At 35.1% G+C, this 13,162-nt stretch overlaps 1 protein-coding gene across 2 annotated transcripts in view; it reads left to right on the forward strand.

Annotated features, from left to right (window-relative positions):
* The first annotated feature begins 2,726 nt into the window (after positions 1-2,726).
* LOC127714248 (delta(14)-sterol reductase TM7SF2-like) overlaps positions 2,727-13,162 on the forward strand; it is a 46,843-nt gene continuing 36,407 nt past the window's right edge. Inside the window, exons 1-5 of one of the 2 annotated variants that reach the window (XM_052220300.1) lie at positions 2,727-2,790; positions 4,489-4,626; positions 5,331-5,694; positions 6,423-6,809; positions 7,325-7,405. In XM_052220300.1, coding sequence (XP_052076260.1) covers positions 2,773-2,790; positions 4,489-4,626; positions 5,331-5,694; positions 6,423-6,809; positions 7,325-7,405 — 988 coding nt within the window. In that variant the 5' untranslated portion in view covers positions 2,727-2,772. The other variant, XM_052220301.1, reaches the window with a different exon arrangement.

Consider the following 13,162-nt stretch of genomic DNA (forward strand, 5'->3'; position numbering starts at 1 on the left):
AAGCTATAAAAGGCCGTCAAATGAGAAAGGAAAAACAAGGCACTACAAGAAAACTAACGGCCTGATTTACGAACAAAACAATAAACGAAAAACAAATTGATAAACAGCAAAAACGACAACCACTAAAATACAGGCTCATGACTTGAGACAGGCACATACAGAATGTGGTGAGTTAAACATGTTTGTGGACAGCCAACCCTCCCTCTAATCCTGGGACAGTGGTACAATATAACAACACAAGAACAAACTGTACAAAACAATAAACGAAAAAAATATATGATAAACAGCAGCAAACGACAACCACTGAATTACAGGTTCCTGACTTGGGACAGACACATAAAGAATATGGCGGGGTTAAACATGTACGAAGGCACCAACCTAACCAACCCCTAACCTGGGACAATGGTGCAACGACACAACACAAGAACAAACTACACAAAACAATAAATGAAAAACACATATGAGAAAAAGTAATAAACGACTACTCCATTACAGGCTCCTGACTTGGGACAGGCACATATAGAAAGTGGCGGGGTTAAACATTTTTACTGGCGCCAAACCCTTCCCCTAACCTGGGACGGTGGTGTAACAGTATACAATGTCAATAGAGTGATAAATTGATAGAATGTTTCACACGAAACTGTATTGTATATCCAATACAAGCGCTAAAAACCCTAACCCTAAGAAAGTATATACTATCGTCGTACCGTTGGTGATGGTGTCAAACTGTAACATTAGTTGTTATACTAATTTCCAGTTCTGAAACAGTCCCATTTTTTCTAGTATAAAGAGGAATTATATATGGTTCAGTTAACTTAGTTTTATTTATTGACTAGTTCTATCAGTAATTTTGCTTGACACATTTTTTTTTACAAAAAAAACGACATATGAAAAAAGAGCGAAAAACAGAATTCTGGGTAAAAAAAGGAAGAAATAATACTTATAATATCAATAATAATCATAAAAACAAAACAACCTTGAAAATAACACCTATAAGAAAACCCAAGGTAAGGCGCTCGGACAGAATATTTTACAGCTCATGCTGGATCTGTTGTTTACATGCTGTAGAACAAGTGTTATATTCCATTCTTATCATAGAATCGTGTTAGGTATCAGATCATTCAACTATAGACACTGTTAACATACATGTAAAGGATATACGTTGACATAAAAATATGTAAAACCCAATTTTCAAACCTAAAAAAATCTTACTAAAATTGTCAAATACGATTTTTAAATTTGAAGAAGACGTTTATGGTGTGCAACAATTGTATATACACACCTAAAGTTCGAAACGTTTTGATTTGATTTGACATCAGATATATTGTGGAACATATGTACGACATTGCATTGTCCATACATACAGAAATTGAATACACTGTATCAAGCTAACAATTGCCTAATTCCTATATATATTCTAATTTGTTTGGAAGAGCAGTGTCACACTTTGGACATCAGTTCCGCTTATTCAATTAGAAGCAAGATTTGAAAGAAGAATACTAGAGATCCCAATATTATTTTTCATTCTTTCTTGATTAATAGTTTTAATTTTGACGATTTTCAACCCCGCAAAACATTCCCTTGGATCTAACATGGTCGACTCGTATTCATATAATATATCTTCACGAAAAAATATTGACAAATCATATAAATGTTGTAGAAAACAAGTGATATCAGTATATTTTATTTCTGAGGGATAATACACGACAAAATACCACACAGATGTTGACATGAAATTATACTACAAATATTGATTTCAAATCCTCACATACAATAATGTTCTGGCAAAATACATATTTTTGATATAAACGACTATTAACAAATTGTTCAAAATTAAGTTAAACTTTTTTTTTTCATTTGTTTTATTGTTGTTGATTGTTTTCCGTTTAATATAGAAATAAAATAGAGAAAATTAGGGCAAAAAATAAAGAATAGAGAATAATGGGGTGCTAGAATATAAAGAATAGAGAAAATTTATTCATACCACATCTTCTTATTCATCTGTATGACTATTCTCTGATTGAGACTTTGCATCAAAATACATCTCCAACCGGCCTTCAACAGTAGACAAGTAACCACACCATATAACATGCACTCGAACTACATGCAGAGTGAAAGATTAAGGGGAAATTTATAGAGGCTCGGTCAATTTCCCTTTAATCAATATCACGAAAGGACCATTTTTAAAACTTCCGTCAATCTTTACAAAGATTTACAGTATCACAGATGTAGGTTTAACAACAGTTTGGTCTATTTCCGAACATGTGACCAAATTAGAGAAAACTGCAGGACATTATTTACAAAAACTTAGATTTTGTTGAATTATGTCTATGTATTGGCTTTCAGATACAAGTTAATTCAATTTGAGTGATGTCCTTCGATGCAAAATTTATAAAAAAAACCTGTTAACTTTGCAATATACTTGTCTAAACCAACAATATGTAGGAAAAAAACAATATCACTCTATGAAAATATGCAAAACTGTTGATAATTACATATTGGAATTGCATTTGGTTTTGATAACCGACCGTGCGAGACCCTCATGGGTAGTCAATGTCGTTAAAAACCCCCGACCCCCTTTAGTTCGAGTGAAACAAAAATAGGAGAAATTGGCGCGGTCTATTTCCTTCATATTGTACTAATTCAGAATTATGAAAAACTTTTGACTTCGGAATATTATACATGTACTCAACCTGGCAGGATTTAATCATGTAGTCTTACATATCTAAATTGACCTGTTAAATAAAAATATCTTATCTACGTTTGAAGAAAATGGACACCACACGGAAGGTAAATACGTTTATCTATAACATAACAGTAATATTCAGGCAAAGAAAATGCACGGTTAAAATAACTGTATGGAAAAACAAATTTTGTTGAAATAATGTCTTGGTATGTTTACAGTCGTATACTTATAGACAGAGGAAAATGAAGTAGAAATTTGAAAACATCAACTGTGTCCCATAACAATGCTTCAAAGGTAAACCCTTGATCAACGTTCGATTGTTTGATTTTATGAATGTATTTGAAATGCATCTGAATATTGAATATGTAATTCTAGAGATAACATCAATTAAAAATATGTGAAACAGTTCAATAGATGCATAAAATTCACGTTAAAGGCGCTTTGCATATGCCTTTTTTTAACTTTTCAAATTGAGATTCCTCGAAAACTTGTCCACAGGTTTTGTTTAAAAAAATATATGTTATTGTTATAAACATTGCAGTTTTAATAATAGAAAGGTTATTTGGTGTCATCGACTTCGTGTTTCCCCTCTAACGCATTTCTTTTTTTCGCTACTTATCGAGACTAACTGATTTCACACGAAAGAAATAACTCGATGACTACATTTAAGTACTACTTGGTAATGTTAATTATTGCTGCCGTTTGCTTTGGCGAGGTTGCGATTAAACAACATCTAATAGAGCCATAATATATCAAGGGGGCAATCAAAAACCACTAGTTAAAGAAAGACATACATCTAAGTGACCAAAAACGACGAAAAGACAAAAAAAAATCCACAAAACACTACACAGGAAATTAAGGATTGAACAACACAAATCCCACACAAAAAGCCATGGTGAACTAAGTTGCCCAGAAGGGCAAACAATTCCTGCTCCGCAAGAAGCACCTGTCGTGTTGCTAATGGCAAGTAAAACTTGTCGGAGATATTACGATCAAGTAAGAGTAGACTTGTCGGAGATATTACGATCAAGTAAGAGTAGACTTGTCAGAGATATTACGATCAAGTAAGAGTAGACTTGTCGGAGATATTACGATCAAGTAATAGTAGACTTGTCGGAGATATTACGATCAAGTAAGAGTAGACTTGTCGGAGATATTACGATCAAGTAAGAGTAGACTTGTCGGAGATATTACGATCAAGTAACAGTAGACTTGTCGGAGATATTACGATCAAGTAAGAGTAGACTTGTCGGAGATATTACGATCAAGTAACAGTAGACTTGTCGGAGATATTACGATCAAGTAACAGTAGACTTGTCGGAGATATTACGATCAAGTAACAGTAGATTTGTCGCTACAACAAGTTGAACATATCCATGGTCATCTGTGACACAGATATTCAACAACTGTCAACCAAATCATTGATGACGTCAGTAAAAACTTCTGAGGGATGATCGAAATTTTACCACTAGGAAGCCTTGGTTCAATAGCTTCCTTGTAAGCAACAAACCTCTATCAAGGAAATCATTTAAGGAAACGCAAGCTCTGGAATATCGTATCAATTGGGATATGTGTACTCCATTCTGTTTTAACACAAGCATATGTGCTCAGATAAGCTGTATATGTTACCCAGCTTTATGATGCTTGTTGAATAGATGCAAAACGCTATGGTGATGTATCACAGGAGTTCAAATGACATTATTTCTACAGTTGGAAGGAAACAGATTAAATAGGATGTGCGTTCGCTTAAATGGTAAAATATTCCTACTATTGTCTCTCTATGATTAAATGCATATTTGCAGAGAACCATGATTTACCAGCCCACGGACCAAGAAAAGCAAGTTTCCACAAAGGAAAGCACAGCGATCTCTAAATCTGCAATTTTCTTCACATTGTTTTTTACAGCCTGGATATTTGTCATTGTTGAAAAGTGCATCACAGTAAGTAATAAAATTTGTCGCTAGACCTGTAAAAAACACATAGAAAGGGTAAGAAATTGATATTGATAATAAGACTGTCTTTCAACGAAGCAACAGCATTCACACAAATAAAGCGGACTTGGTCTTGCATTGATTGCATTCCCATACACTGCATATACGCATTTGAATATATTGAATAAATGATGCTCTCCGAATGTGTTTTATTTTAAACAGACCAACAAATCAATGGATCACAAAAAGCAGATTATCACTATTAGGCAAAAAGTTAAGATAGCAATCTTTTATTTTTTTTTTATATAAGAGGTTGATTCTGAGCCTTATGCCAACATAGTGATCAATTCGATTATTATTGTGATCCATTGATGGCAGCATTCCATTACACTGGCACATGGAGTCTATTTACTTCAAATTGGTGTAACCGTGTTTTATATCTGTAGCTTCGAGGATTTTAAACAGATACGTTGCAGTTCTCTCTTTGAAACTGTTTAAATGCCAATTTCAAATTAGTATAGACAATATATCAAAATAAATAAATAAAAAAATCACTTTTTCGTGAAAAGTCGAATACAAACACTCATTGTATTGCGCCCCAATAATTATCTTATTATACAACGTGTAGTATCCAGATTAACATATTAAAATAGCGCAAAATAATATAGGAACCCTTTTTGTACACTTATGATGAATCATATTTATTATAACAGGGCAACTGGAGCATACTTGCAGTTCCGAGATTTCCAAGTGATATCAACAGTTACTTTGACATTAAAACCTTTTTTATTCTCACCGTGTGGTTTGTCCTGCAGTGTATACTGTACATACTTCCGGTTGGTGGCGAGTTAGTTGATGGACTCCAAATTAAAGACTCGAGAATAAGACTCAAATATCGACTGAACGCATTCTTTGTATTGACAATAAACATCATAGGCTTTTTCATAGCTTTATTGTCTGGAATTCAAGTGACATCAGTGTCTGATAAACTGCTACAGATGACCACATCTGGTGTTCTTTTGATTCTTGTTTTCAGCATTTTATTGTACATCAGAGCTGGCATATCTGCTAAAACTGGTATGTGTTTTACTCATATTTAATGTATGATAGTTCAAATTAAGGCAGACATTAGGTCTGCAAGTTAACATTATATCAAACATTATTTTTCTATGCTACCGAGATATTCATAGATATAAGAAGATGTGGTATGAGTGCCAACGAGACAACTATCTTGTTATGCCCCGGTCGTAGGCAATGGGGACATTAAGTGTTACCCTTGACCGTCCGTCCGTCCGTCCGTCTTTTCGTCCTTCTGTCCTTCCGTCCGTCCCATTTTAGTTTCCGCACTCTAACTTAAGTTTTCCTCATCCAAATTTTAATGAAACTCATTAAGAATGCTAAGAACCAAAACTCGTAGACAGAGATCAAATTTGGGCTGTGAGTCACTTACCGTTCTAGAGTTATGCCTCTTAATGACTTGGCAAATTGAAAATGTTTTCGTTTCGGCACTCTAACTTAAGTTTGTCTGATCCACATTTTATGAAACTCATACACAATGATAAGAACCACAACACGCAGACAGAGATCGAATTGGGCCAGTGAGACATTAAACCGTTTTATAGTTGTGCCCCTTTTTAACTTCGAAAATTGCGAAGCTTTATCGGGGGCATTCGTGTCCTCAGACACATTCTTCTTTTATTTTCTTTTATTCTTTATTCTCGCTCAAGTTTTTTTTTATATAAAAAATGAAGAAATCATACCTTGAAACCAACAAATGCTAATGTTGATAATCTATTTTTTTCCAGGAAACTGTTTCAACGATTGGTTCAACGGAGTAGAATTAAACCCAAGATGGGGGTTGTTCGATTTGAAATATGTTTGTTTTAGAAGTGGCATTATAGGGTGGATTTTAATGAACTTTGTCAACATAGCCAAGGCCTTCGATAATGGAAATAGACCATCCGTTACTTTACTGATAGTGGCAGGCTTTCAACTTATATATGTTACAGATTATTTTTGGTTTGAAGATGGCATCCTAGTTTCTAGGGATATTGTTCATGAACACCTTGGATACAATTTATTAGTACAGTTTTTGATGATCCCGTTCTGTTTTGCTGTACAAACACGTTACCTAATGATGACCAAATATGCATTACCATGGTATTGTCTACTTGCCGTGATGATCTTAAATTGTAAGATAATCTGTATTCGATCCTTTACATAGATATGTAGGAGTATGATAACCTTGCAAAAGTGGATTAATATCCCATACAATTCAAATTAATTCATTGTCTTTCTTAATTGATATAAAAAAGAAGATGTGATATGATTGCCAATGAGACAACTCTCCACAAAAGACCAAATGACACAGAAATTAACAACTATATGTCATCGTACGGCCTTCAACAATGAGCAAAGCCCATGCCGCATAGTCAGCTATAAAAATCTATCTATTATTCAAACGGAACACATCTTTTTTCTCCACAGAGTTGGTTTCAAACAGGACAATGAATCCATTTCAAAGATAGAAATAAATCGAAATTAAATGATAAGAAATAGAATAAACACATTAGTTGTGAGTTTCATCTTGTAAATATGCTTTATTTTAAAACAGTTGTATTATCAATACGTTTAGAAAATAAATCCGGTCAAATAGTTAAGTTATTCAGTCATTGTAGGCTTTTATTTTTATATTTGTATAATTTAGTAATAGGATATTGGATATACAGAGGAAGCAATTCAGAAAAGAACAACTTTCGAAAGAATCCAAACGATCCACAATTCGCAGGTACATATAGTCAATTATTATCCTTTCTGAGAATGTGCACCTCCATTATCAGTATTGTTTATCCTTCTTGCTGTGCTGTCAAGTTTTTTTAACTTGGTAGGTCGCGTAAATTAAAACAGTTTTAGTTTATGTGTACTCTTGGAAAATGTTACTTAGGGGACGACTATCTAATTCTGATGAGATGATTTAATGAGGTCATACTATTCATTTCCAACTTGAAAGCGGCCAGATTATTTATTTTCAAACAGGACAGTGCCAGAAGATTTATCTTCTGTTCATCCAAAAAGTAACAAAACATCTGCCAGAGCTTCCCTTTCATGGCGTAATTTTTCACCCATATTTTTTTTGTAATCTAAACACTGACAGTGCAGTTTTTGCAGATTTATAACCGCTCGTTAACGCTCGAAGCTAGTATTTATCGTACATATTAAAACCCAATGGCATGATTCGGTAAATGTCTCACTGGCCAAATTTGATCTCTGTCTGCGTGTTGTGGTTCTTATCATTGTGTATGAGTTTCATAAAATGTGGATCAGACAAACTTAAGTTAGAGTGCCGAAGCGAGAACATTTGCGATTTTCCAAGTTATAAAGGGGCATAACTCTAGAACGGCAAGTGACCTACTGCCCGAATTCTAGCTATGTCCAATATTAAGAATAAAGGTAATCCACATAATGTAGATAATCATCGTGGTATTACTATTTTTAAGTTGTTATGGTAAATTATTTACTTGCATTTTGAATAATAGGCTTCATACATATTTAGAAAATTCTGGTTTATTGTGTGAAGAACAAGCAGGGTTCAGAAAAGGTTATTGTACGACAGATCATATTTTTAATTAGATATGTTTGATTGATTTATTCTTACATAGAGGTAGAAAATTGTATTGTATATTTGTTGACTATCGAAAATCTTTTGACTCTGTCAGAAGAGTATATTTATGGCAAAAACGGTTAAAGTGTACCATTAATGGCAAAATGTTTAAGATGAATAATAATGCAGTCAGGAGCCTGTTGTTCAGTGGTTGTCGTTTGTTGGTTGGTGTGGTTCATAGGAGTTTCGCGTTTCTCATTTTTTATATAGATTAGACCGTTGGTTTTCCTGTTTGAATTGTTTTACACTAGTCATTTTGGAGCCCTTTATAGCTAATTGTTCGGTGTGAGCCACGGCTCCGCGTTGAAGGCCTTACTTTGACCTATAATTGTTAACTTTTTATACATTGTGACTTGGATGGAGAGTTGTCTCATTGGCACTCATACCATATCTTCTTATTTACATGTCTCTTTAAGTAATTTAAATTTTATGATACAAATCAGCTTTTTGGTACGATATGCATACTTGATCATACTTCAAACAAAAATGCAAACAAAATGAAGTGAAGTATTCTAACCCTTGCTAAATTTGACGAGCGAAGCGAGCTAAAGAATTTCGAATATTATGAATATGTGTTTCATGTGTGGAAAGGCAAGGTTATTTATTTCCAACTTAATGGTGTCCAGAATATGTATTTTAAAGAATATGTCAGCCCCCTCCCCTAAAAAAATCAAATGGTCGTCCCCTTACCAGCAATCGTTTTACGTTCCCGCGATTTTATCACAGTTACATGAAATTACGTAATTCAACTTTGCTGTTATATATAATTACTACACTGGCAGCAAGGTCTGGTAATGATATTTGTCAAGGGATGTTATGTTTTCTGCAATCCTACACTGGCAGCAAGGACTGATAATGATATTTGTCAGGGGATGTTATGTTTTCTGCAATTCTACATTGGCAGCAAGGTCTGGTAATGATATTTGTCAGGGGATGTTATGTTTTCTGCAATCCTACACTGGCAGCAAGGTCTGATAATGATATTTGTCAGGGGATGTTATGTTTTCTGCAATCCTACACTGGCAGCAAGGTCTGATAATGATATTTGTCAGGGGATGTTATGTTTTCTGCAATCCTACACTGGCAGCAAGGTCTGATAATGATATTTGTCAGGGGATGTTATGTTTTCTGCAATCCTACACTTGCAGCAAGGACTGATAATGATATTTGTCAGGGGATGTTATGTTTTCTGCAATCCTACACTGGCAGCAAGGTCTGATAATGATATTTGTCAGGGGATGTTATGTTTTCTGCAATCCTACACTGGCAGCAAGGACTGATAATGATATTTATCAGGGGATGTTATGTTTTCTGCAATCCTACACTGGCAGCAAGGTCTGATAATGATATTTGTCAGGGGATGTTATGTTTTCTGCAATCCTACACTGGCAGCAAGGTCTGATAGTGATACTGGCAGCAAGGACTGATAATGATATTTGTCAGGGGATGTTATGTTTTCTGCAATCCTACACTGGCAGCAAGGTCTGATAATGATATTTGTCAGGGGATGTTATGTTTTCTGCAATCCTACACTGGCAGCAAGGACTGACAATGATATTTGTCAGGGGATGTTATGTTTTCTGCAATCCTACAATGGCAGCAAGGTCTGATAATGATATTTGTCAGGGGACGTTATGTTTTCTGCAATCCTACACTGGCAGCAAGGACTGATAATGATATTTGTCAGGGGATGTTATGTTTCTGCAATCCTACACTGGCAGCAAGGTCTGATAATGATATTTGTCAGGGGATGTTATGTTTTCTGCAATCCTACACAAAGCAGCAAGGTCTAATAATGATATTGGTAATCCTACACTGGCAACAAGGACTGATAATGATATTTGTCAGGGGATGTTATGTTTTCTGCAATCCTACACTGGCAGCAAGGTCTGATAATGATATTTGTCAGGGGATGTTATGTTTTCTGCAATCCTACACTGGCAGCAAGGTCTGATAATGATATTTGTCAGGGGATGTTATGTTTTCTGCAATCCTACACTGGCAGCAAGGACTGATAATGATATTTGTCAGGGGATGTTATGTTTTCTGCAATCCTACACTGGCAGCAAGGTCTGATAATGATATTTGTCAGGGGATGTTATGTTTTCTGCAATCCTACACTGGCGGCAAGGTCTGGTAATGATATTTGTCAGGGGATGTTATGTTTTCTGCAATCCTACACTGGCAGCAAGGTCTGGTAATGATATTTGTCAGGGGATGTTATAGTTTCTGCAAACCTACACTGGCAGCAAGGTCTGATAATGATATTTGTCAGTGGATGTTATGTTTTCTGCAATCCTACACTGGCAGCAAGGACTGATAATGATATTTGTCAGGGGATGTTATGTTTTCTGCAATCCTACACTGACAGCAAGGACTGATAATGATATTTGTCAGGGGATGTTATGTTTTCTGCAATCCTACAATGGCAGCAAGGTCTGATAATGATATTTGTCAGGGGACGTTATGTTTTCTGCAATCCTACACTGGCAGCAAGGTCTGATTATGATATTTATCAGGGGATGTTATGTTTTCTGCAATCCTTTCAACTATAGTCACTTAGTTAAATGTTAGTACATAAATGCCAATTATAATGTCACAGTTGGCGAATTTACATTTTACTAACAGATAAAATAAATATTTACGATGAAACATCAGAAAAGTATATCTTTATCATACGTTTGATTGATTTCGAATCAATGACAACCATGTACCTTTTAAAATAATTACCTATACAAACAACAAAAACGATTTAGTCGATGCAGATACTGGCTGAGTGACTTATTAATTTCTAAAAATTATATTTCATTTTTGAAATGGATCGTCAAGCTTTTAATTTAAAATTGGATTCTCGGACACGTGCTTTTTAAAAGATTTTATGGGTTGCTATTGACTAGGATAATAAAAACGACTTAATTTTTCATTTTCAAAACTGTTTTCATTTTTCAATCGTGAAACGGTTGGGGTTTGCTTTGAAAGTTTTTGCATCGACAGCAATTAACTTTCATATCAAAAATGAAATAATTCAGGGCTTCCGATTGAATTAAAATAGTTTTCTTTATCATTTTACTAAAAGAAAAATTTTGGTTTAATTGAACAAACCTTATTTGATCGTACCAACTAAATACCATCCATACCATTTTGGAGGGTCTGATATGGGAGGATGAAAGTCTATATAAATTTCCGTTTTCCTTTTTTCCCCTTTTTCTATTCTTTATTGTGTTGGTTCCATTTTTCTCTATTCTGTAACCCGTGATCGTAGCTGATCATTGGATTGATTTCCGTTTTGGATAAGAGGTGATGCGAGTCGATACGTTCTGATACGATTTGTTGCGTTCGGATATGATCTGCTCACGAAATGTCAATTTCATGTATCAGGATTTGTCACGTTCTAATCGTCCGTTCAGATGCGATCACAGGCGTTCCGATAGGATTGTTACGATTTAGTCAACGATTGGGACTCGATCGGCTACGGTCATCACGATCGAGTTCCCCGATTCTGGACGATCTGGGTACCGTTTCACAAAGCCTTCGTAAGTCTACGTGTCATCGAACGTACATCGTAAATAAATCGTAGGTTTAACAGCCGTTTCACAAAGCCGTCGTAAGTTAAGATGAGCGTAAATAATACGTAAATCATGGCGTAACTTACTACAGCTATACCCAGTCGTATCTCGATCGTAGTTTTTCCGCAAATATGAACTAAACTTTCTTCGTTTGATCATTTTGAAAATGAAATGGATATTAGGGAGCTTCCATTTGATTTTTATGGGGGGCTAGGATGAAAAATTTTGTCCTGCATTTTTTTTTAGTTGTAATCTCTGTCCTGCCTTTTTTTAAAGTTTATCCTGACTTATTTTTTTGCAAGTGTCTCATCCTGACTTTTTTTTTGCAAGTGTGTCATCCTGCCTTTTTTTTTTTTAACTCAAAACTCCTGTCCTGCCTATTTTTTTCAAATTTCATCCTAGCCCCCCCCCCCCCCCCATAAAAATCAAATGGTAGCTCCCTTATATCCAGATACAGACTGGATAGACGCAGTATCAATGAAATAACATTGGCAATAGAACCAGATATAAAACATGATACAAATAGGTCCCATGCACTTACTCCTGAAACGCAGGTTTTGTTAGTTTTGAGCTACTCACTGGTTCTCCGGTAAAGCGCCCATTTTATGACGCTGGTTTGTGATCATTTGTCCCACCGTAACAAAGCAAAACTAACGACTTCGAGTTATATACCCGTAGCTTGTTATAGTCCGGCTGATTGGTGCAGATATAGAGCAGAATTGCTCACTTGATGAGGAAAGCATGAGACTTTGCACAGTAGTTCTTGGTTGTATACCCTTTGATTTCAGCTATGGACCCACTCAGAAAAATCCAATATGGCTGCCATTTTCAAGATGGCGGAAAAACGTTATAAATATCAAGATTGTCCGCAAGGTATTCTATATAATTTCGGAAATTAAAGTAATGATTCTTTAAAAATGGTCTTCATGTTCTTGAATTTGTTATGAATTAATTTTAAAATATAAATAAAATAGTTTGGTTATTTCTAGAACGCATACATTTGCAAATATGGCTGCATATACAAAAACAAATAGTGAAAATCAAAATGTTAATCAATATGTAACATGTTATTGTAATTGTTCTTTGATCGCTTTGAGTTTTAATGGAATGAATGAAATAGGTTGAAGTGAGTCGATTGAACGTTGTTATAGGTCGGTTAAATGTGGTGGCATATTAGGTAACTTATCTGAACTTTGAGGCAGTGCCGAGGGCACCTTGTCTTGTGTCTCTTCAATGCCACGTCTTACGTCACTTATCCGGTTTTCATCTGCCGTACCCACTATGTCGTCAAATTATTCTATGTAACCAATAGGTGTAC

Source organism: Mytilus californianus, unplaced genomic scaffold (assembly GCF_021869535.1).
Source record: "Mytilus californianus isolate M0D057914Y unplaced genomic scaffold, xbMytCali1.0.p SCAF_9, whole genome shotgun sequence".
In the NCBI taxonomy this organism is placed as follows: domain Eukaryota; kingdom Metazoa; phylum Mollusca; class Bivalvia; order Mytilida; family Mytilidae; genus Mytilus; species Mytilus californianus.